This window comes from Chiloscyllium plagiosum, unplaced genomic scaffold (genome assembly GCF_037043375.1).
Source record: "Chiloscyllium plagiosum isolate Xiang-an unplaced genomic scaffold, Cpla_swu_hap1 HiC_scaffold_18, whole genome shotgun sequence".
Lineage (NCBI taxonomy): Eukaryota > Metazoa > Chordata > Chondrichthyes > Orectolobiformes > Hemiscylliidae > Chiloscyllium > Chiloscyllium plagiosum.
This window is the reverse complement of record NW_028270156.1, coordinates 35010763-35035631: the sequence shown is the minus strand read 5'-3', so window position 1 is coordinate 35035631 and position 24869 is coordinate 35010763. Positions and strand designations below refer to the sequence as shown.

The 24869-nt window shown below is 42.1% G+C and overlaps 1 protein-coding gene across 1 annotated transcript in view; it reads right to left on the bottom strand.

The window, feature by feature from the left end:
* Positions 1 to 330: 330 nt before the first annotated feature.
* ric8a (RIC8 guanine nucleotide exchange factor A) overlaps positions 331 to 24869 on the bottom strand; it is a 35852-nt gene continuing 11313 nt past the window's right edge. Inside the window, exons 3-10 of the mRNA XM_043705710.2 lie at positions 16268 to 16873; positions 13717 to 13811; positions 11470 to 11620; positions 9183 to 9278; positions 8530 to 8674; positions 6607 to 6751; positions 5994 to 6113; positions 331 to 5091 (exon numbers count right to left, since the gene is read on the bottom strand). Of these exons, the coding sequence (XP_043561645.2) occupies positions 4971 to 5091; positions 5994 to 6113; positions 6607 to 6751; positions 8530 to 8674; positions 9183 to 9278; positions 11470 to 11620; positions 13717 to 13811; positions 16268 to 16873 (1479 nt within the window). The 3' untranslated portion in view covers positions 331 to 4970. The remainder of the gene's footprint in view (positions 5092 to 5993; positions 6114 to 6606; positions 6752 to 8529; positions 8675 to 9182; positions 9279 to 11469; positions 11621 to 13716; positions 13812 to 16267; positions 16874 to 24869) is intronic.

Below are 24869 nucleotides of genomic sequence, written 5' to 3'. Positions count from 1 at the left end.
AGCTTTCTGTTCCTTCATCAGAATCGGGTCAAAAAAGCCCCAGATCGGATATGGGAAGGGATGGGATCTTCAAAACATCGTCCCCACCCCCACACACAAACAAAACCAAGCAAAGGAAAGGTTGAGGTGTTTTTCCTTCCGCTCCATAGAGGTGGGGTGACTGCCCCGCTGTGCTTTTCTACCATCACCCATCATTCAGTTTCTGTTTTGTCAATTCTCACTTTCATAAGTAATAGATGTGATTTACAAGTTTCCTAAATTTGAGATTTAGATCCTTTAAAGAAATACCTGTCGTACATATAAGAAGCAAGTGGATATCAAGGTCCGATCTCATTTCAACTTTTTTATTTATTATATTAAAAATTGATACAAGTCTCTTTATTTTCAGTGTTAAGTGGTGACAAAACAATGAACAATTCACAATATAATAGATAAAATTTTCTTGTTCTGTATGTATCACTAATTCATCAAAAATGTTCCTGGAAACAGTATTAGAGCACATTAAACTGTATCAGGGTCAGAGCTAGCTGGGGTCAATATTTGACGGGATCAAATAGATCAGTATTAGAAAGGGTCAGGTCACTTGGAATCAGCATCAGGGCTGCGATCAGTATTGGACAGAGTCACTATCATCAGTTAGTTTGAGTCAGTCTTCGTATCAAATTCATTTCACTATCATCTAGGCCAGGGAGGATTAGTTTTGGGTTTAACTTATCCAATGTTGCAATAATTTTTGCATAAAAAAGAACCTTTATAAACTCTAGACAGTTGCTTTAAAGCAATACATAAAATATTAAGAAAATGGCTATGATCTACAGATATAGCAAATATTCAATTGCAATTCTGTAGAAACCAGAAATAAACTTTTGTTTGTCAAAGATGCAATTCCATTTTCTGCTAATAACACTCAGCAAGAGGAATGATGTCAAAATTGTATATTTCTTACATTCATAATAACCAACAGATTACTTAGCAGAGTGGCCAATCACCAGAACAATGCATTGAAACAGAAAATGGGATGCTGCTTCATCTGCAGAGTATTTTCAGCTTCTGCAATATTTTGTTCCTTTTATATCCCTTTTACAGATTCCACATGCCTTTTTCTTGGCTTTATCTATTGATGCTACCCTGTTAATGACCTCTATTATCTTACTAAGGCCACTTCTATTTAAAATCTCAAGTTTTTGTTGAATTTTGTTCCCCTATTTTTAGTTTCAAACTTTTATTTCATATGTTTCTACTTTGAACTGCATCTGCCTGCCCATCCTGAGAGCCTTCACTCACCATCACTAGTCTATATGTTTTATTTTATTTACTCTTGGGATGTGGGTGGTTCTGGCCAGACCAGAATTTATTCCTCATCCCCAGTTGCCCAGAAGGCAGCTAAGAATCAACCGCATTTCTGTGGGTCTGGAGTCATGTGTAGACCAAACCAGTTAAAGACAACAGATTTCCTTCCTTAAAGGAGATCAGTGAACCGGGTGGATTTTTCCAACAATTGACAATGTTTCATTGTCATCATTAGACCCTTAGTTTCAGATTCTTCTTCCATGTGCTTGCCTACAATCTTTTACCATCTACACCATCACATCGTGCCATTAGCAAATTTTTAGGTATTATTTTCTTGATTCTCACGACTAGATCAACAGCAGAGCAAACACAATCTTCATGGGGCACTGTCTCTCATTATCTTTCCTGCCAAGAATCTTCCTTTATTCTGACCCACTGCTTTCTGCCACATTCCTAACTATCTGATAACGTACCATCTTTCCATTCATTCCAGGTGCCAATATCTTTACCATCCATCTCTTATGGGGACCCTTATCAAATAATTTCTAAAAGTTCATATCAACCACATCCATTACAATTCTCTTATTCCTGTTTATTTTATTGTCCGTTTTCATTGCCAGAGTTAGAATACAATACAGAGAGGGATACTCAAAACTCTTGTGATTAAAATTCAGTGATGTACCCTAACTAGAACAACTATTAAGTCTGAAGGTGTGTGGAGTGAGGAGCATCTTGAGGGGCTGAGGGTGCAGAGTGAATGGATGTTTGTGGAGGTGCATGGAGTGAGAGTATCAGGGCAAGACAGTGAGAGACTTCTACTGTCTTGATGCTGGAACAAAGATGTGTCATAGAATCCAAGAATCCTGTAATGAACAGGGATACACCATGGCTATTAGAAATTGTCTTTCTTTGATGTATTTCACCTTACCATCCATCAATTAGCAAACTGCCACCCATGTTCTGGGATACTGTGCGAATCTCCATCTAGTTCCTATCTGGAAAGGACAAATCTTGCTTCAACTCAAAGGTTTCACTTACTCTCATTAAATACCATGATCTATACTGTGCTAACCTAGAGGTTATGCAATGAACAATCCCAAAGCCACGTGTTTAAATCCCTGCATACCAATGGACATGCTGGCTATGATTTTCCAAAATTCCCTACATTCTGGAAGTCAGCAAATGCAACACCACTGCTCAGGAAAGGTTGGAGAGAAAAACCATGAAACTACAGGCCAGTTAGTTTGACATCCATCATTGGAAAAGTGCTAGAATCTATTAATGAAGTCTTAATAAACCAAGAGAAGTACTGTATGATTAGAAAGAGTCACATGATTTTACAAAAGGCAAATCTTGTTTGACAAAATTTATTAGAATTTGTTTAAAGGGCAAAATTAGTATGGCAGATAAAGAGGAACCAGTAGATCTAGTATACTGGGATTTCCAAAAGACATTCAATAAAGTGCCACACAAAAGGTTAATACACAAGATATGGGCTCAGTTGGATGTAGTATATTAGCCCAAATATAGGATTGGTTAATGGCAGCAAGCAAAGAGTAAACGCAAATGGAGAATTTTAAACTTGGCAGGCTGTAACTTGTGGAATGCCACAAGGGTCAGTGCTGGAGCCTCAGTAATTTACAGTCTGTATTAATGACAAATGAAAAGACAGAGAAATGCATCAAAAGGTTTTGCTGATGCTGAAAACTTAGGTGGTAATGAAAGCTATGAGGAGAACACAAAGAGGTTCAAAGAAAAATAAGTTAAGTGAGCGGACAACAGATAAAATATAATGTGTTGTGAGATGATTCACTTTGACCATAAGGACAGAAAAAAAATTCAAAGGTGGGAAACTTCTAAATATTGATGTTCAGAGAAATGGGAGTGCGCTCGTTCTAGGAACACAACAGATTGGCATGCAGCAAGCAATGAGGAAAGCAAACAGCATAATGCCGTTTCTTGCAATGGATAGAAAAGTCTTGTTACAAATGAGTAGGATTTGCTGAGACCATACCTGGAATACTCTGCAGTTTTAGTCTCCATATCTAAAGGAAGGGAATACTTGCATTGGAGGCAGGAGAGTAAAGGTTCACTAAGGATGAAAAGGTTTTCCCACCTTGAGAAGATGAGTAAATTGGATCTCTGTGTTCTGGAGTTTAGAAGAATGAGAAATGATCTCATTGAAACATATAAAATTCTAAAGGGGTCTGACAAAGGAGATATGGAGAGGTTGTTTCCCCTAGCCAGGTTATCTAGAACAAGCAGGCATAGTTTCAGGATAAGGGAATGATTATTTAGGATTGAGATGAGGAGAAATTTCTTCAATCGAAGGGAATTCACTACTTCAGCAGGTTGTGGATGCAACTGAAAACAGGCTCAAGATTCTTGTATATTTTTCTTCCAAATTTAAATAGATTTAATAGAGGTTAATCAAATAATGCAAGGGCTGGATACAGTCCTTATTAACAGATTATTTCAGTTGTACAGGTTGGGGATGTATTAATAGAGTAGCTAAGAATAGAGTAACCCACCCAGACCCATTTTGCTCTGAATAAGGTTGCCCACCAACACTATGGGCAATTTAGCATGGCCAATTCACCTGGCCTGCACATCTTTGGACTGAGAGAGGAAACCGGAACAAATCCGCACTGGCACAGGGAGAATGTGCAAACTCCACACAGACAGTCGCCCGAGGCTGGAATTGAACCTGGGACCCTGGTGCTGTGAGGCAGCAGTGCTAACCACTGAGCCACCATACTGCCTGTTTATTGCCTGTTAATTTCCTCTATTTACATGTCACAAGAGACCTGCATCACATAATGAAAAATTCAGCACAGAAGTTAGCTATTCGGTTCGTCACCTGTACTCATTCTCGGTGAGTTCAGTGTTCTCCTATTTTTTAAACATTATGACAAATTATTCATTTATCAGCTAGAATAAAATGTGACAGACCAGGAACTTGGAGAAAGTTTATTCTCCTTATTAAAGGGCAGGAGGGTTGGGAGTATGGGGAAAGATGGGGTGGGAAGTAGTAAAGCAGCAGAGGTTGATGGTCTTGTCCCATTAGGAATTCGGAAAGGCAGCAGGGCTCAGATTAGACGGGAGGTTGAGAAACAGAACTAATGGCCAACATGGCTCATGCCAGACAGATGGCCAGGTGGTGCAATGTTCAGCTGTGAGGGGTTTGCACTGGATAGCTGGCTGGGTTGGCGTAACACCTACCCTGGGGGCAGCAGAATTTGTTCAGAGAGCCACATTTCGGACCATCAGCTGGGATGGTACTTACACCACAGAGCCTCACTGGCAGAAGTTTCTGAAGCTCATGGTGAGGAACCCAGCAATATGTATTGTTTGCTTAACATTGATAACCTATCAATGTTTGTTCATGATCTTTAACAAAACAAAATTATAAATATTCACCATATACAGTGCATTTTTATTGCTCTGATGGAAGAGTTACCTCAAATGTTATGAGCATTTAGATATTTTGGAGGCACCTCAGTACTTTGTCAACAAAACACGTTAAGACATCAGACCTGTCCACGATGCCCCAGAATCCTTTACTGGGACAACAGACTACACTAAGCTACCAGTCACATATCTACCAGTGTGGAAACTAACAGTGACAAAACTCATCAAGCAATGAGTTGCCTCCATAGACATTCTCGCATTCAGCTGTTTCAGTCTGAATCAGTGTCAGAGTCTGATGTCTCTCGCACTTCCACCATATGCTGCATCATCTCGTCCAAAGGAGCTAGCTTCCCATCTGGGGTCACTCCCATTGGCTGAATTATCTGCTCCCTGTGTATTAAACAAAACAGCAAAATTGCGGTTATGAATGAACCAAAATACATGAAGAATGAACCGGTATCTGGTCAGTCAATGCTCTCACTTTTTACAAAATAACTCGTTCATCAGGTGTGAGCATCAGTGGAAAGGCCAGCTCCCTCAGTCCCAGTCCAGCTGAGGCTCAGGTCTCCTCTAATCTGGATAGGGCTCTCTAATGTTGTTCCATTCTAACCCAGAAAGAGTACCACTTGACATCAGAAAATCTGGGGCAAAGTGACAGTGGTATTTAAATCACTGCTCTTCCAGCCCAGAAACCTGAAACAAAGACATGAATCTTTCAACCAATTCATTCAATGCAAGTGTTGAGGGAGACCAGTGAGAAATTATCACTTTGGGTCTTGGTCTGTGACATTAACCCATTGGATTAAATTCCACTTTGGCTGTTTCTAAAAAGAAAGTCTGTCTACTTGAAACATGTTAGCAAATGGAGATCATGCAATTTTATTTGGAATTTGTGTCACCTTAATATCTCACAGACCAATTTTGCTCCCACTTCTTATGTTAGGGACAGTTAAGAATGTTATGGTATTTTTCATTTTCATCTTTAAAAGATTAATAAAGTTTTATTACACAGAGAAGGAATTGCTACGACTCTGATGGGAGGAGTGTGTTGGTAATAAGGCCCCATTACTTCACAAACTATACTAAAAGTGTGAATGTTTTATTTAGTCACTAAAATGGTCAATTTGTTTCTCTTTGTTACTGGTATCCAGAACAAAAACAGGAGTTTCACCAGGTTCCTTCAATAAACTCAAAAATAACAGGTTTATTACAGACAACATGTGTTCTTACAATATGTAGAAAAACTAGTCATCAGTTGTGCTACATTATCAGAACTCCACTGCCTCTCTTACCTGGACAGCTTATCAAACATGTTAAACAGTTTCATGGCCTCATATTCCTTCTGCTCGTCTGTCATTTCATCCATGGGATTCACAGCCCTCTCCTCCACTCGACCAGTTACAGGATTGATGCTACAATACACACAGATCGCGAGGGAAAAGGTGTCAGGGACTGTTCAAAATGAAGGCTTCCCCTTCCCCTCCGCTACCCCAGAATACCAGAATTTGGGGAATTCACATGGTAGAGGTGTTGTCAGTCCCAATAGCTCAATTTACAAGCTAAAGTCAGAATCCCTGACACGATAATTGATCATGGACACAGAAAAGGTCCTTCCTCAGAACTCCACAATTCTGACCTCTTAAGCATCTCTGATATTAAGGATTCCATTATTGAAGTCATTCTGTCTAGCAATTTAGGACTGTGGCTCTGGAATTTGTTCCCGACTACTAACCTCTTCCTTTAAGATGCTCCTTAAAACCTCCTTTCTTTGATCAAGCTGACCCTTACATCTTTATATGCGATTGAGTATCCAATTCTGTCTAAACATCACCCTTCAAGAAAATTGGGATATTTTACTTCATTACAGGCACTACATTATTGCACTTTGAATGGACATTGACTCACTTGGGTTTGGCTTCTTTGTATTCTTCAGTGTCTGTGTCTTCATCCTCGGAATACATTCCCTCCAGCGTCCGACCTCCCATCAGTCCTCGAGCAGCGAGCAGACCAGCTGCATTTCCGTAGCCAGTGTACTTAACAAACCTTGCCACTAAACAAGAATATATAGAGGGGTGCAGTTACAGAGCATGCTCAGGCATGAGCTAAGTCGGGAGAAGGAGTTGGGATCACCTCCCTCCAGGTCTGGCCACTCTCCTATTCCAGCTCTACTTGCCCCAGAGTTGGAGAAACCTGAGCAAAGTCATGGAAACTGGTCAGTCTAACAACTCAGCACAAGTCAAGGATTGACTTCAGGACCATGGCAACCTGTTCAACTAGTCACAATGTACAGCACATTCAATTATAAACCATAATGAAGCTTTTTAATCAACTTCAAACAAGGGAAATGTCTCAATCATCATTTTGGGTTAAGCTTGAGTGAAGAAGATAAAAGTAGAGGATGTTATGAGCATATAAAACAAAAGGAAGCAATATAAAACATAGAATCCAATTCTAAAAGAGGTGCAGGAGCAGAGGGACCTGTGGATGCATGTGCACAAATCATTAGAAAGTGACAGGCCAGCTTGAAACATTGGATAATAAATCGAGGCAGAGTACAAAGGTATGGAGGTCATGGCAAACCCTTATAAAACATTGGTTAAATTGTGTCTGATTGTGAGCATTGCACTTCAGGAAGGCATGAAGGCAATAGAGAAGGTGCAGGAAAATTTACAATTTCCAGGGAATTTCTGTGAATGGATGAGTCTGTGAATGGATGAGCAAAGCAGGCTGTTCCCCTTAGGGAAGATTGAGAGAATTGATAGAGGTGTTCAAAATCATGAATTAGTCTACAAATCAGAGGCACTTATTCAAGGTGAATGACTATACAACCCAAGGTGACATAAGAAAAAACATCTTTTTTTAAATGCCATAAGTGATTAGGATCTGGAATGCATTGCCTGAGAGCATGATGGAGGAAAATTCAATTGTCACTTCCCAAAGGGAGAAGTATTGCAGGGCTAAAGGAAAAGTCAGGGGAATAGATGTGGGTGGGTGGGTGTGGAAGGGTTAGGCCAAGAATCTCATGAAGAGAAGTTTCCCCTCCCTGGCGATGTCTTCTTGGAAAATGCCCATGCAGAATCTCTTCAGAGCTGGAAGGCCATACCCAGCTACTGCTGCATGCCTGGAACTTGCACGAGGAGGCTGAGAAAGGGGAGTAACCGGTTGAAAGAGAGGTCAAGCACAGTAGCAGCAGCAGTCCATGTACATGGCCCCCAGGTTCTGTGACTGGCCTGACCCCCAAGCAGCTTGTCAGCTGGAGAAGGCTGGGTGAACAGGCTGAACGCAGCTAAGGAGGAGACAACTATGGAGTAACTGCCAGCAAGGGGAAGCTCCTCTTTGTCAGCCCCTGGCTCCCTGACTTCTGTGTCACACTTCTGGCTGAAACGTTTAGCAAAATTCCAAAGAATAGCTCTACTGCCTTGTGAATTCAATTACACTGACTGTGTCTTTACACATGCATGCTCTTCGTGCCATCTGTTGGCGACATTTTAGAGTATTTGCAGCCAATTCTATAGTAACCTAAATCAACAAATATCTATCAAGCTCAGTACTGAAAGCTCTAATTAACCTTTAACATCCAGAGGTATTTGGGGCAGAGAGTTCCAGGTTTCCAATATGTTTTGCGTGAAAAGGTACTTTGTGACATCACCTGTGAAAGGCCTGCAAGGTTGTTGTAAGGCTGTTCTGGCTTCCCAGTTAGAGAGAATAGTTAATTCCTGTAAGCCTGGTCAAACACTTCATCTTCTACAACACCTCAACTGTTTAACGTTCTAGGCTCGTGGCAGCATCAGCCTAAGCGAGAACATGAGGAAAATCAGAGGGTCTTACCACTTTCCTTACACAGAACGAAGAGAAACTCAGCAGCACAGTGCTTGAGATCCGTGTCGATGTGAGTCATCAGACGAACAAGTTTGTTCCGGAGTAAGTTTCCCACTTCGGGTCGTGTTTGTACATCACGGAGTGGAGGGAGGACCTGGAGGAATCAAAGCCACTCCCAGCTGTTAATGCTCAGAGCAAACAGAGTCACCATGCAATCAGCAACTGAGCGTGAGGCAATAGCATCAGACAGCAGCAAGCACATACCATGCAAGGATCACACATGACACAGGTGTACGTGCACAGACACATGTTAGTTTAACAACAGGCGGATATCTTTCCAATGTCATAAATCGAGTCTTCATGTGAGGCAAAAGAGAAAATGCTGAAAATCTCAGCAGGTCTGGTAGCATCTGTAAGGAGAGAAAGGAGCTGACGTTTCGAGTCTAACTGACCCTTTGTCAAAGCAACCGCAGTAATTTGCTTTTATCTTCATGTGAGGCATCTAGTTATGGAGCATTACTGAGTGACAGTGCGAGTCACAGTCAGGGTCAAGGCAGGGACTGAGCAGGATCAGAATGTGGCAGGGGCATGGCAGAGGCAAGGCACAGCAGGGTCACAAGTCTCCCCACCATTGTCAATTTTCTGTCTAAGGGTAATCTTACCCGCATGCGGAGGAATTTCCTGGTTTCTCGGTGTGCCCGGGCACTCTCTGTTAGTAAATTGAGTGCAGGGATCAGTGTTTCCCTCAGTTTGTGACCCTGTGGGGAAGAGAAATCATCAGTAGTTCAGGAAGAACTAAACTCCAGCCATGTTGTTCATATTCACGGTGAGACCCACTACAGCCAGGTTTAACCATTCCAAATCCTGATAGCAATTCATTCAGGTGAAATCTTTGCCTGAATTTCTTCCATATTTAGTACAATTACATTTCACGTAATGTCAACTCCTTATTCAAACAGCTGTCATACCATGTCCCTGCTCTCCCTTCCTCTTTCTAGGGTTCACAAGACAAAATTCAAAGACCAAAGCTGCAGCTGCAGCTCCGGGAGGAAGCCCATCATCTCAGAGATGACCTTTTGCTCCTTGTCTATCCCATGAGTCCAATTATTCTAGCTTCAGAAACCTTTTACAATTTGCTGCTCAGTCCAGCAATTCACACACACTACAGCACAGGAACAGGCCATTCAGCCCAACTGGTCCATGCTGGTGGTTGTCCACCACATGAGCCTTCCTCACCTGACTTTCTCCAACCTCATTAACACATCATTCTATTCCTTTCTGCCTCATGTTTATCTTGATTCCTCTTCGATGCATCCATTACAAAACCCAGAAGACAGGGCTGCGTACAGTACTAATCACCAGGGCCTTTGCCTTCACGGTCTAGCCTTGGACAGCACTGGCCCCCTCTTTCTTTCTTTCTTTCTTTTTCTCTCTCTCTCTCTCTCTCTCTCTCTCTCTCTCTCTCTCTCCCTCAAATTGCTGCCCAATAGCTCAAAGTGCTTACAGCAAGCAATACCAAGGGTGTTCTGCTCCAACTCAAAATTCCAGAGCTTGGGATCCGATTTTCCTGGAACAAGAGCTGGTCTCAGTGCAGCTATTTGCTTTAACAGCTAGGGTGGATGCTGGACGATGCTGGCACTTGCCTGTTTGCTCACCATTCCACGCAGGTAACAGCCCAGTAAAGGAGTCCATGGAACAAAACCAGAAATTGCTGGAGAAACTTAGCATGGTCTGGCAGCATTTGTGGAGAGAAAGCAGAGTTAACATTTAAGATCCAGAATTGTATTCCGAAGAAGGGTCACTGGACCTGAAACGTTGGCTCTGCTTCCTCTCCACAGATGTGCCAGACCTGCTGTGTTTCTCCAGCGATTTCTGTTTTATTTCAGATTTCCGCATCTACAGTTTTTGGATTTATTTAAAAAGTCTCCATAAGTTGTCTTTAAAATGTGTTCTCCCCAAGTAATGATTGAAAGGACTCCATTCTAACTTTGACGAGCGAAATCCAGGTAGTCTTGAGAGCTTTTAAATTTCTTATTTCCTTCCTGTACAATGTTTTCTAATTTATCACAATGGCTGTAGCATTGTCCTGGTGGTTTTATTCATGCAAGACCAATTATATCTAACTAGAGGACCTTTACCTTTGGACCACGACACTCCTCAGTCTCAGTGTCCCTGCAGTCTATATTTTCTAGCCAGGGGAAACAAAGTCTCAGTATTTACCCTGTCAAGCTCCTTCAGAATCTTTAGATGTTTCAAGGAGATCTCATTCTTCCAAACACAAAAGATACAGAGAGAAAATGCTAGAGAAACTCAGCAGGTCTGGCTGTATCTGTGGAGAGAGAAACAGAGTTAACTTTTCAAGGATGATATGACTCTTCTTTGAAGACCTCCAGCATCCACAGTATTGTACATTTACCAAAAAGAGTACAGATCCAATTTATTCAGGCTCTTGTCACAGAATAATTCTCTCATTCCAGAGACCAAACTAGTGAATCTTTGTTGTACCGGCTCCAATGAATCTATAAACTGACTTAAATATGGAGACCAGAATTATACCCAGTACTCTAGGTGTGGTCTCACTAAAGTCGAAGAGTCATAGAGATGTACAGCATGGAAACAGACCCTTCGGTCCAATCTGTCCACGCTGACCAGATATCCCAACCCAATCTAGTCCCACCTGCCAGCACCTGGCCCATATCCCTCCAAACCCTTCCTATTCATATACCCATCCAAATGCCTCTTAAACTGTCACAGACTTCCTTGCTCTTATATTCCAATCACTTCATAAAAAAGATACCATCTGCTTTTCTAATTTTTGCTGTATCTGTAGATGCTTCTTGTTCCTCTGAGCATCAACATTTACAAGTTTTGGGCATTTTAAAAATTACTAGAATGTTACATTTTTATTACGAATAATGTTTCAATGAATGTTGACAATCTGATGCTCACCCTATCCAATCTCTTCTCCAAGAATTCTAAGAGCAAATTGACAGCATCCATGTTCATTCCCATATATTCAACGGAGCCCAGCAGAACTCTGGGGGTGAGCAGGACATCCAAACACATCAGTGGCAGATTCCCCAACAAGTTCACCGTGTGACTGTGAAAACAGGAAACTAGTGGGAGGACAGCACATTTAGCTGAAACTCATCACTCTCTCTTGCACATGTAGACCCAGCTCACACTCTCAGGCCCTATTCATTGCCAACACACAAATATACACTCGAGTTAATGTAATCTTGCACACAATCCCCAGATCAAACTTAGCTATCACACACAGCCTTGCATTTGCACATTGTCAACGTGTCCGATTATCTCACGGACACACAGTCATAGACACACACAAAAGACAGAGTCACATACCCTCACAACCATAGACACATACAGTTACACACCTCTCGCATGATAACAGCAGCTACTGAGGGTGTAGCCTCTGCTGCTCCCAATCACAGCCAGTCAAAAGGCAGCAGGTTCAACAAACAGGAGGCAGATGATAGTTCCCCTCGGGTAGTTTTGGAACAGAGGGAAAAACAAAAGCAAAGGCCAGAATTCTCTTTTACACAATTAAGCATTCTGCAAAATTGTGGAAATTTCTCATCTGTGCATAGAACTCTGCAGTACAGAGAAGCTACAAGGCTCATCAGGCATGTGGCAACAATGTGGGGAAAAAAAGCCATTAATTAATCCTCCTCCCCTACTGTCCTGTAAGTTCTTTCCCTTCAAATACATGTGTCTTTGCCTCTTAAGAGATCACTGGAAATCTATTTCAACTTGTTAAGGAGCACATTCCAAATGTCAAGATACCTGAGAAATTATTTTGTCTTATTTTCGTTTAGTTCTTTTGGCAATTATCTGAAATGTGTTGGATACCAACTGTCCCACCACTGAAAACATTGTTTCCTTATTTACTTTATCAAAATTTGAACACTTTTACTAAATCTCCTCAACCTTCTCTGCTCCAAGGAGATAAATTGGAGTTTCTCTGGTCTCTCTTCATAACTGATGCTACTTGCATGATGATGCTGTAATTTCAAGAGCTTATTTTGTTCTGGTTTCTTTTAAGAGAGCGATTGAATGAAAGGTATCGAGCCAGCTACGGAAGACCACTTGAGTAAGCAGCTTGGGATTTTTTTAAAATGCAGCTTGAATGGGTGTGGCCAGCTCTCACTAATTAGAATTTGTAGGTTTGGTTTTTCAGTAGCATCAGAAGCTATTAGCGAGTTGGAAGCTTCAGTGAATGTCTCATGGCTGCTACTCTCTCTTAATTTTCTGGGTTTTTTTCTCTCCTGGATGGGAGAACTGCTTGAGAGAATCTGTGTTTGAATTTTTCTTTCTTTGCCAAGGGGTGTGCTTATGGGATTACTGTATCTATTATTCTGGAAGTTTCCAATAGTTAACTTATTCTAAAAATTCCTCTTTCTCTTGTGGCATTTTAGCTACAGTGTTTAAGTATATTGTGTTATGTAGTCTGACCAGTCACATTGCATCTGGAACAGCCACTTCATATTTGTCTTTAAAAATAAGAAAATGTTAGGGTCCAGGGTCCTTTTTAAAAATATTCTGTGGGGTCTGGTCTGGTCTATAATACTTGGGACCAACACAAATCACAGCTTTGGTTTGCTCAGCTACTACCTTAAGCTTTCCCACACTCTTACTTCCTTAACAAATTCACTAAACTTAGTTAAACCAGACCTATCGTTTTGAAACAAACAATTTTTTTTTAGATTAGATTACAATGTGGAAACAGGCCCTTCGGCCCAACAAGTCCACACCGACCCGCAGAAGCGAAACCCACCCATACCCCTATATTTACCCCTTACCTAACACTACGGGCAATTTAGTATGGCCAATTCACCTGACCCTGCGCATCTTTGGACTGTGGGAGGAAACCAGAGCACCCGGAGGAAACCCACACAGACACGGGGAGAACGTGCAAACTCCACACAGTCAGTCGCCTGAGGCGGGAATTGAACCCGGGTCTCTGGCGCTGTGAGGCAGCAGTGCTAACCACTGTGCCACCGTGCCGCCCCAATTTGTCAATTGGATTCATGATATTTTGTTATTGTTCAGTATAGACACTAATCTATCTGATATATAGTTTTCAACATTAGTTTACATAAAGACAAATGAGGTTTCAGGCTGGGGAGAAGGTAACAAGCAGGAAGGGTGAGTGGGACTACAAAGTACTGGCCCTACCTGTGCAGTTCCTCCGTTCTGTCTTCGCCATCAGCTTTGACCAGGAGGCAGTGACGCAGAATGGCCACAAGATGACGATAGAGAGCAGCATCTTCCTATCGATACACAGAATTATACCACAGCTAAGTATTAGCAGTTCAGATACTTCTCCAAATTTTAGATTTCTTCAATGTACATTGATGTTTGTCAAAAATCCAGTTGAGAGAGAAGGCTTGCCAGAATATGTATCAAAGGTTAAAATCTTAGGATCACTGAGTAAACAAAATGGATTCAGCGGTAAAGAAAGTTTAGGTCACTGAATAAACTTATTAAGATGAGCTGAATAGCTAACATAATCCATTTCTGCCTTAAATCACTGTGAAGAAACTGTGACTAAAGTGATAAGAATGCTGTGCTATCAGAAAGTCAGTACTAAGAGAGCCCTGCACTGCTAGAGGATCTTGACGTTCGAGTAGGCACAAAATCAAGGGCCAAAGGGTCTGTACTGTGCTTTACTGATCTATGTCCTAAAACCGCACTTGGACGTGGGGGAGGACTGAAAAAAAACGCAGCACTGTTGGAGGAGCAGTAGTAATGGAGCACTGCACTGTTGGAGGAGCAGTAGTAATGGAGCACTGCACTGTTGGAGGAGCAGTAGTAATGGAGCACTGCACTGTTGGAGGAGCAGTAGTAATGGAGCACTGCACTGTTGGAGAGACAGTAGTGATGGAGCACTGCACTGTTGGAGGAGCAGTAGTAATGGAGCACTGCACCATTGGAGAGACAGTAGTGATGGAACACTGCACTGTTGGAGAGACAGTAGTAATGGAGCACTGCACTGTTGGAGGAGCAGTAGTAATGGAGCACTGCACCATTGGAGAGACAGTAGTGATGGAGCACTGCACTGTTGGAGAGACAGTAGTGATGGAGCACTGCACTGTTGGAGGAGCAGTAGTAATGGAGCACTGCACTGTTGGAGAGACAGTAGTGATGGAACACTGCACTGTTGGAGGAGCAGTAGTAATGGAGCACTGCACTGTTGGAGAGACAGTAGTAATGGAGCACTGCACTGTTGGAGAGACAGTAGTGATGGAGCACTGCACTGTTGGAGAGACAGTAATGATAAAGCACTGCACTGTTGGAGGAGCAGTAGTAATGAAGCACTGCACTGTTGGAGAGACAGTAATGATAAAGCACTGCACTGTTGGAGGAGCAATAGTAAGGGAGTGTTGACTGTTGGAGGGACAGTGTCGAGGGAGTGCTGTACTATCAGAGGATCAGGACAGTGTCGAGGAGTGCTGTACTATCAGAGGATCAGAACTGAATTAGTGCTGCACTATTGCAGCATCAGCACTGATGGAACATTATACTAGCAATTTTTTTTATTACAGAAAATCTCCTGTTTTCCCACTCAGTTGGATGTAAAAGATCCTATGCATAGAAAGGAAAGGGGGGAGGGTCTTCTCGGTGATCTGGCTTACATCAGCTTTGGCAGACACTATTAACATAGAATGTTACAGCAGAAAAATAGACCGTACACCCTTAATGGTTCATGCTGGTATTTATGTCCACACATATCTCCTTTCACCTTACACCATCCTGCCCAATTAACATGTCATTTTATTACCTTGTCCCCAATGTTACCTCGCTTCACCTGAAATATAATCACATCTAATCAATCAACTCTAAGACATTTCTGCTGAATTCCTCATTGGATTAATTTATGACTATTTTATATTAATGACCCCTAATTCTGGTGTCTCCCACAAGTGGAAACATCTTCTGTGTCAACTCTAGCAAATTCATTCAAGGTTTGACAGGCCTGTCTCTATAAGATCACCCATCAACCTTCTTTTGTCTAGAAATAAGTATACAACTCTGTTCAATACTTCCTGATAGGTGTAACCACTTAGTCCTTCTAGTATTTTTCTTTGCTTCTTCCCCAGGTTTCGCTTGATCTTGTTAGAAGATGACCAGAATTATACACAAAGTACTCCAGATGTGGTCATATCAAAGTTCAATAGAAGTTTTAATTAATTAATCAGCTTTGTAATTCTATCCCTCTCAAAACGGATCAAGGCAATTTAAAAAACGTAAATCAGCATTTATAACCATACAGTAGTTTTTACAATTGGTGTATCTGTATCCTGGATCTGTCAGTCCTCTATCCTTTTCAGATTTTTATTCTCTGAGGAAAATATAGCCTCTTTATTCTTTTTGCCAAAATATACCAGCTCATAGTTATCCATAATGAAATCATTGGATAAATTTATGGCAGTCTACAAGCCTATCAATGTATTCCTGTATTTTATCACTGTTGGTATCTTTATTTACTACAGTCACATCCCCAAGTTTTGAAATATTTTCCTCGATTCTAAATTCAAGTGGTTACAGTAAATGTTGAAGAAGAATTAGCCATTAGCCCAACACCAGCGCCCCCCCCCACCACCCCATTTATAAAGCCTTGCTGGCTGGCATTAACTGAGTCATAAGTATTAATTTTGCCCCTTATTTCAACCTCTAGAATCTTATAGAAGGGACTGATCAGAGTGAGAGAATCAGAAAGAGTCACCTCATCCACTTCTCTTTTGTTCAAGTCAAAAGTGATGTTAAAGAGGATCTTCAGAATTTCCATTGCGCAGTCAGTTTGCTGACGGGCCAGTGGCGGTCCATCAGTGGCCACCTCATATGTATCTGACCACCTGACACCCAGCGTGCTCTCCAGAGCATCTGTCAGCAGACTCACACCTCGCAGCTCGTGACCCAACTGCCTGCGGATGTCCAGCCTGAGAGCCGTGAGGAGGAACAGCAGGCGGCAATCAAAGAATTTGATATCATGTGTCAGGTTCTTCCCATTGTAAAGTTTGAGTCGCTCAGTGAGACCCAGCACCATGCAGCTTTCTGCGCTTATCGCTTGTGCGGTAGGACTGTTGAACACCACATTGCAGAGGCATTTCAGAGCCTCAACTATCACATCAACATCAGGCATCCCATCCATTCGTTCTTCGCTATAATCAATTCCAGCGTGTCTGGCCAGGGTTCGCATGGCTCCCCTGGTGGTGAATGGCCTCAGATTGTTCTTGTCCCGGGATAGAATGCGCACTGTCCCCAAACAGGCCACCTGGCATGCTGGCTGCAAATCCCGCTCCAAAAACTTGATCACCAATTTGCCGAGTTTCTGGGAACAAAATCAAGTGGAAAAATTAATCATGGGAGGAAATGATTGACAACTGAATATATTTACATTTTTAAGCCCATGTGCAATAACATTCTCACTGAGACCATCACAAGGAAATCTGTAATGAAAGGAATCTCTGCAATAGGGGACAATCAACAGTGTCTTTATTACTTTAATACACATTACCTATATTAAAATTTCAAGAGCATCTGCCACATCTCAAAGATTCACAGAATAAGGCCGATCAGCTCATTATACTTATCCTGGTACTAAATCTTATTTCTCTTTTCATGTATCCATTTATGTATTTCTCTTTCCAATCCTTAACCAATTCATATTTTTAAACGTTTCAGTCTCTGCCTCAGTATCCCATTGTGAGCACTCATTCCCTGTTCTTATGATAGGGTCGGTTAGCTCACTAGTTTGCAGTTTGGATGGATGCCAACATACAATTCCCATACTAGTGGCAGTCACCATAAAGGACTTTCCTTCTCAATGTTTCCCTTTGTCTGAACCATGTGCACCTCAGCCTAAACTACCACCAGTTATCTCTCTCTAATGAGACAGCAGGCCTATGGTTTGGTAGGACTATGGTGACTTTCACCCTCCTGTAAAGACAATTAGTCTAAATCTCCTCTTCACACTTACGATCATAATATTGTATGGAGACTGAATGACTAGAGAGTGACATTCAGTCATAGAATCATAAAATCCCTAAGTGTGGAAGCAGGGCCATTCAGCCCATCGAATCCACATTGACCCTCTGAAGTGCATCCCACTCAAACCCCCCTTCTACCCTATTCCTGTAACCCTGCATTTCCGATGGCTAGTCTACCTCGCCTACACACTCCTGCAGCCCAATGTCCCCATGCCAGCTCTTTAAAAGAGATATCCAATTAGTCCCAATCACTCTGCTCTTCCCTCATAACCCAGCAGATTTCCCCTTTAAGTATTTATCCAGCTACTCTGTTTTTTTTATTAGGGGATGTGATTGTCAGTAGTAAGTGGGGTGTCCCATTCTTGAGGTGTTTCAGTTCATGTGGTGTAGGGACATCTGTAGTGCTGTAATGTAGAGAAGGCCATTGACAGTGAAGGAACAGTGATTTGTCATTCCACGTCAGGATGTACAAAATTAAAAATCACAACACAGTAAAGGTTTACAGTAAACTTCTGCTATAAATTCTGTGTCCTATGATCTTATACTCCACAATCACCTGATGAAGGAGCAGCGCTCCGAAAGCTAGTACTTACAAATAAACCGTTGGACTATAACCTGGTGCTGTGTGATTTTTAATTTTGTACATCCAGTCCAACACTGGCACCTCCAAATCATGTCAGGATGGTGAGCGAATGGGATGTAGTTTGTGGCACTGGGGCTCCAGGCATCTGCTGTGCTTGTCCTTCTATATGGTAGTGGTTGTGGGTTAGAAGGTGCTGTCCAAGGGAAATTGCTATAGAATATGAATATTGATGATTTATAATGAGATGCTTTGTTTGATCCGACTGTTATGGTTCCAGTACCTGACAAATACTAAAAGGCAATTTAACAAGAATCCTATTAACAACGTGTCAAGCTGTATTTCTGTTGTAGCCTAATGAGGTGAGTAACTCAGTGAAGGTAGTTGTCCAAATGCAGAGATATTGTTGCATTAATGTCCTAATTATTTACTGCTATACTTAGCAATCTATCTCCCATCAAGCAGTTTATAGCCCAGGTGTTACTGTACCTATCATCATACAAACAGCTTATAAATAGATGGGAACTCCTGAGAGCAGGCAGAGATAAAAACACGACAAACAACTCTATCTCTCCATGGACCTGTCAACAGATGTAAACAAAATCTGTTGCTGTTCCCAAAGCACACAAACAGTGGAGCAAAATTCTTGACTCTTTCTCATAAAGCTTCGTATTTCTCCCAGCCCACTGAATTCAGCAGCTCAAGATCGAGATTATGTAGAATTTACCTCAGAAAAGATCAAGAATCATGGAATTTAGGGAAATTATAATATGGGGATTAAATTTTAAAATTTGAGTCAGGCCGTTTAGGGATGAAGAAAGAAAGCACTAATGGGATCCAGAGTAGCTTAGCAAGATGGATTCAAAATTGGCTTTATGGGAGGAGATAGAGTGTGCTGTCAGATGGCTGTTGTGTGACTGGAGGCCAGTGTCCAGTGGTGCACCAAAGGGTCCCTTATTGTTCCTGGTATACGTTATCAGTGTGGATGAGAAGGTTTGGAAGGGGGAAGTAATGAGAAATTTCTTTGCAGATGACACACAGATTGGCTGGGTAGTTAACAGTGAAGGAAAAGATCTTAGGTTACAGAGTAACATAAACCGATTGGTCAGTGGTCAGATCAGTGACAGTGACAGTTAACCCTGAAAAGTGTAAGATGATGTACTTTGAAAGAAGTTACTACACAAGAGAGTACTCAATGAATGGCAGGACATGAGGAAGCTCAGAGGAACAGAGGGATCTTGACTTGCTTGTCAACAAATCCCGAAGGTGGCAGGACAGGTAAGTCCTGGTTAAGAAAGGATGGTTAAAAAAAGAGACATTTGCCTTTATCAGTCATGGCAAAGGTTGCAAAGGTTATGTGGGAGCTGTATAACTGCTTGGTTAGATAACAGTTGGAGTGCTGTGTGCAATTCAGGTTGCATCGGAAGGATGTGACTGCATTGCCTGGGTGCAGAGGAGATTCAGAGGATGTTGCCTGGGTTGAAGCACTGTAACTATGAAGAGAGGCTGGGCAGGCTTGGGCTGTTTTCTTTACAGTACAGAAAGCTGAGGGGCAACCTGATTGAGATGTATATGTTTATGAGGGACATGGACAAAGAGGATAGAAAGCAGCTGTTCCCATGAGTTGAAGGGTCAATAATAAGAAGGCTTAATTTTAAGTGAAGGGCAGGAGATTTAGAGGGGATTGAGGAAATAAAAATTCACAGAGGATGGTAGGAATCTGGAATGCATTGTCTGATACGGTAATAGCAGTGGGAAACATCGCGACCTTTAACATGGATGAGCACTTGAAATATCATAACATTCAAGGCTAAGTGCTGGAAAGTGGGATTAGTAGAGATATGTCTGGATAGACTCGATGGGCCAAAGGGCTTCTTCTGTGCTACAACAAAGAATGAGTGAAAATCTGGAACTTTCTGCCCAGATCAAAAGATTTATTTTCCCCCAAAATTGAGCAAGGACTTCAAAGAATACACAGAAAAGGATACAGATCGTGAATTATCTAAATGATTGCATGGGTTTGAGGGGACGAATGGCTTGGTCCTTGAGTAATAGGCTCAATGGATTGTACAGGCTTCTGATCTCATTTAGCAGTGTTAAGGAGCTGGATAGCCTTCCCCTGCTCCAATGTAACAGGCTCAAGGGCTGAATAGTTTCCTCTTGTTCCTAATAACCTCACATAGGTTTTTTTTTTGATTCCCAGCTTAATGAGTTTTGAGAAGATTTGTAGCTCAGGTTGAGGTTCTGGATGTAGGTTTCCTTGCTGAGCTGCAAGGTTGGTTTTCAGACGTTTTGTCACCATACAAGGTAACATCTTCAGTGAGCCTCCGGATGAAGCATGGTCCACTTTCTATTTAGGTTACCTTGATTTGGTGATGTCATTTCCTGTTTTTTTTCTCTTATTGGGTGGTAAATGGGGTTCAAGTCGATGTGTTTGTGGATAGAGTTCCGGTTGGAATGCCATGCTTCTAAGAATCCTCGTGCGTGTTTCTGTTTGGCTTGCCCTAGGATGGATGTGTTATTCCAGTCAAAGTGGTGTCCTTCCTCATCCACATGTAAGGATACTACTGAGAGTGGGTCATGTCTTTTTGTGGCTAGTTGATGTTCATGTATCTTGGTGGCTAGTTTTTCTGCCTGTTTGTCCAATGTAGTGTTTTTGTAGTGTGGTAACGAAACGTCTGAAAACAAGCCTTTCAGCTCAGTGAGCAAACCTACATCCAGTCCCAGCTTAATTTTCAGCTTCACTCACTGATTCAGTGCTTAAATATAACCGAGGGATAGTGGAACTGTGGAACAACAGGATTAGTTGGTGGATGTGTCAATGGTTGGTAGAGGGTCAATGGTGGGAGGGCAGTGCAGAAACTCAGAAGTGGAGGTATACGGATTTAAGGGGTATCTAAGTTTAGATCACAGCAAGTCTGGAGGAATTTCAGCATTCGTTGTGGCACTGTCCAAGCCGTAAATCAATTCAAGGAATGTGACAAGATCCTGGTGAAGTCAATGGAGCGAGGATCAATCACTCCCTCTGTAAAACTATTTTCAGCACCTTCAACCGTCCAATTACTGAAATTCCAGAACATTCATAACCACTTATATTGACAAAGCTTTGCACTGTCATGGGGCCAGCACTGAGGGGGCAACACTCAGGAAGTTCTGCACTGTTGGTTGGGCAGTCCAGACACCCCTGTACTGTTGGACGAGCAGTACTGAAGGAACCCTGCATTGTTGAGGGGACAGTCCTGAGATAGTATGGCACAATAGGGGAATAATCTGGAGGGAGACCTGTACTGTTGAGGGGACAGTACTTAGAGAACCATTGTTGAGCAGATAGTACAGTTAGAGCCAAGAACTGTTAGAAGGACAGTTCTGCAGTCACATTGCACTGTTAAAAGGACAGTAGTTAGAAGGTGCTGCACTGTCCAAAGGAAAGTTCTGATGGATCCCTGCATCATGTGAACGATTCCAAGGGAACCCTGCATCGAATGAGGGATGGTTCCAATGGTGCAGTGTAACATCTGAAGAACACTACTGAGGGAACCCTGCACTGTCTGAGGGACAATACAGAGGGTGCCCTGCACTGTCTGAGGGGCAGTACTGAAGGACCCTTGCATTACCTGAAGGAAAGTTTTGGGGGAGCAGTGCACCATCCAAAGGCTATTTCTGAGGGAGCCATGCACTGTTGAGGAGACAATATGGTTGGAAGGATAATTCTGTAGTCAAGTTACACTGTTAAAAGGTCAGTACTTAGAAGGTGTAACATTGTCCAAAGGACAGTTCTGACGGAGCCCTCTACTGTCAAGGAAACAATACAGCGAGACTGCCGTGCTATTGAGGGTGGCAGTATTAAGGGAGTAATGCATCACCAGAGAAGATGACTTCCAAATTAGATGAAACACCATGACATGTTATAGAGTTATAGAGATATGTAGCATGGAAACACATCCTTTGGTCCAACTTGTCCATGTCGAGCAGATATCCTATATAAATCTAGTCCTATTTTCCAGCACTTGACCTATATCCCTTTAAGCTCTTCCTATTCATATACTCATCCAGATGCCTTTTAAATGTTGTAATCATACCAACCATACCACTTCCTCTGGCAGCTCATTCCATACATACACCATCCTCTACATGAAAATGTTGCCCCTTAAGTCCGTTTTATATCTCTTCCCTTTCACCTTAAACCTATGCCCTCTAGTTCTGGACTCCCCCACCTTTGGAAACGATCTTGCCTATTTGACCTATCCATGCCCCTCATGATTTTATAAACCTCTATAAGGTCACCCTTCAGCCCCTGATGCTCCAGCGAAAATAGCCCCAGCCTATTCAACCTCTCCCTATATCTCAAACCCTCTGACCCTGGCAACATCTTTACAAATCTTTTCTGAACCCTTTCAAGTTTCACAACATCGTTTTTAAAGGAGGGAGACCAGAACTGCATGCAAAAGTGACCAAACCAATGTCCTGAACAACCACAACATGAATACAAAACTCCTGTACTCAACACACTGACCAATAAAAGCAAGCAAACCCAACGCCTCCTTCACAATGCTATCTACCTGTGACTCCACTTTCGGAGCTATGAACTTACACTCCAAGGTCTCTTTGTTCAGCAACATTCCCAAGGACCTTACCATTAAATGTAGAAGGCCTGCTCTGATTTGCCTTTCCTAAATGCAGCACCTCACATTTATCTAAATTAAACTCCATCTGACACTACTCAGCCCATTGGCCCATCTGATCAAGATCCCATTGTACTCTGAGGTAACTTTCTTCATTGTCAACTACACCTCCAATTTCAGTGTCATCTGCTGTGTGCCCTCTGTGCTACATAAATGCGTCTTTCTTTATGTGTATGTACATTTGTTGAAAAATTAATTGGTTATTAACTCTGTTGTACACTTTACCAACAGCAGAGATTGTATATATTATGTTTTAAATGTACTAATGTGAGAGAGCAGGCTTTTTTTCTATTTGTGACATAACAGAAGGCAATTATCCATTTATTCCCCATCTGATTTTCCAATCCTGATTCACTCCATTTGAGCTTATTTACTGTGAACCTGTTAAAACTGAGTGTTATCTCACTTGTCTGTTGCTATTGAAAAGCAATTATAAAGAGATAGAGCTGCCTGATCAGTGTTACTGTGTGCAGGAAGAGGTGCTCAAAGAAAAGTTTTATTGCTAATCTGGAAGATTCATTGGAGTATTGTCGTAACCCTCAGCTCATTACAGAAACCTAAGGAACAGATTTGGTCGCTGAGAGAGAATCCACTGTTGGGCACACTTTACTGAACGAAGATTCTCCAGCAGTAATTCTCCCAATGGACACAGGAATACTAAGGCTCTGATTCTTCAATCAGAGCCACCAGTTAACACTAGTTTCTCATGTTCATTCCAGAGTGGATTGGGAGTTAAAGCAACATATAAAAGCTGTTTCCAAATACACAACTAGAGTTAGGTGGGCGAGCCCAGGGCCAACAGAAGGCTCTCAGTGTCAAAGGAATATTTTAGAAACTACAGAAAATTGGCTAACACATTTCTAGATTCACTGTAACCAGAATGGGGCCAGGGGCATTCTCTTCTTATCCTGCCTTTGCTGCCCTTTAAGTGAGTTCACTTTCAAATGAGATCACTTCCATTGTCTGTGATTTGTTGGCAGTGTGGTGTTTATTGCAAATCTATGTTTGTTTGAAACTTTGAAACAGAACATGGTAGACTCCTGGAAAAATATGTGTCCATTGTTGGTGTATCTGACCTCAGATCAATTTAACAGGTCTCGAGCACTTGTTCAATGACCAGCCAGCTACCTTATTCTCTTGAGAGTTACCTAGTCTTAAGACGATTTTATTTTACTGAGAAGCTTAGATTTAAAAGCCAGGCAGAGAAAGATTAAGGAGATGAGCAGATAAATTAGGGAACAAAAATCAGCTGTTGCCAAGTTTGGGTTTTAAATCTCTGTGTCAGAAGGAAGCCAGGAACCGAGGAGGTGGTGCGGATATCCACTATTTTGCAGACGGAATTAGAGTAGGAGACTGAGGAAACTTTACAGACTGGAGCAAAGCAGAGGAACAGAAAGTGGAATAAGGCTGTAACAAGAAGACATGCCTGTAAAACTGAGAAAGTTGCTTATAGAGAGAATGCACCAACCCTGAATGAATAAAAGCCAAGAGTAACAAAAAGACGGGGTACTGGGCTAATGGTTGGATTCTTGGTAGTGTGGATGAGCAGAGAGATCTTGGTGTCCATGTACACAGATCTCTGAAAGTTGCCACCCAGGTAAATAGTGCGGTGAAGAAGGCATATGGCGTACAGGCTTTTATTGGTAGAGGAACTGAGTTCCGGAACCCTGAGGTCATGTTGCAGTTGTATAAGACTCTGGTGCGGCTGCATCTGGAGTATTGTGTGCGGTTTTGGTCGCCATACTATAGGAAGGATGTGGAGGCACTGGAACGGGTGCAGAGGAGGTTTACCAGGATGTTGCCTGGTATGGTAGGAAGATCGTATGAGGAAAGGCTGAGGCACTTGGGGCTGTTTTCATTGGAGAAAAGAAGGTTTAGGGGTGACTTGATAGAGGTGTACAAGATGATTAGGGGTTTAGATAGGGTTGACCATGAGAATCTTTTTCCAAGTATGGAGTCAGCTATTACGAGGGGGCATAGCTTTAAATTAAGGGGTGGTAGGTATAGGACAGATGTTATGGGTAGATTCTTTACTCAGCGAGTCGTGAGTTCATGGAATGCCCTGCCAGTAGCAGT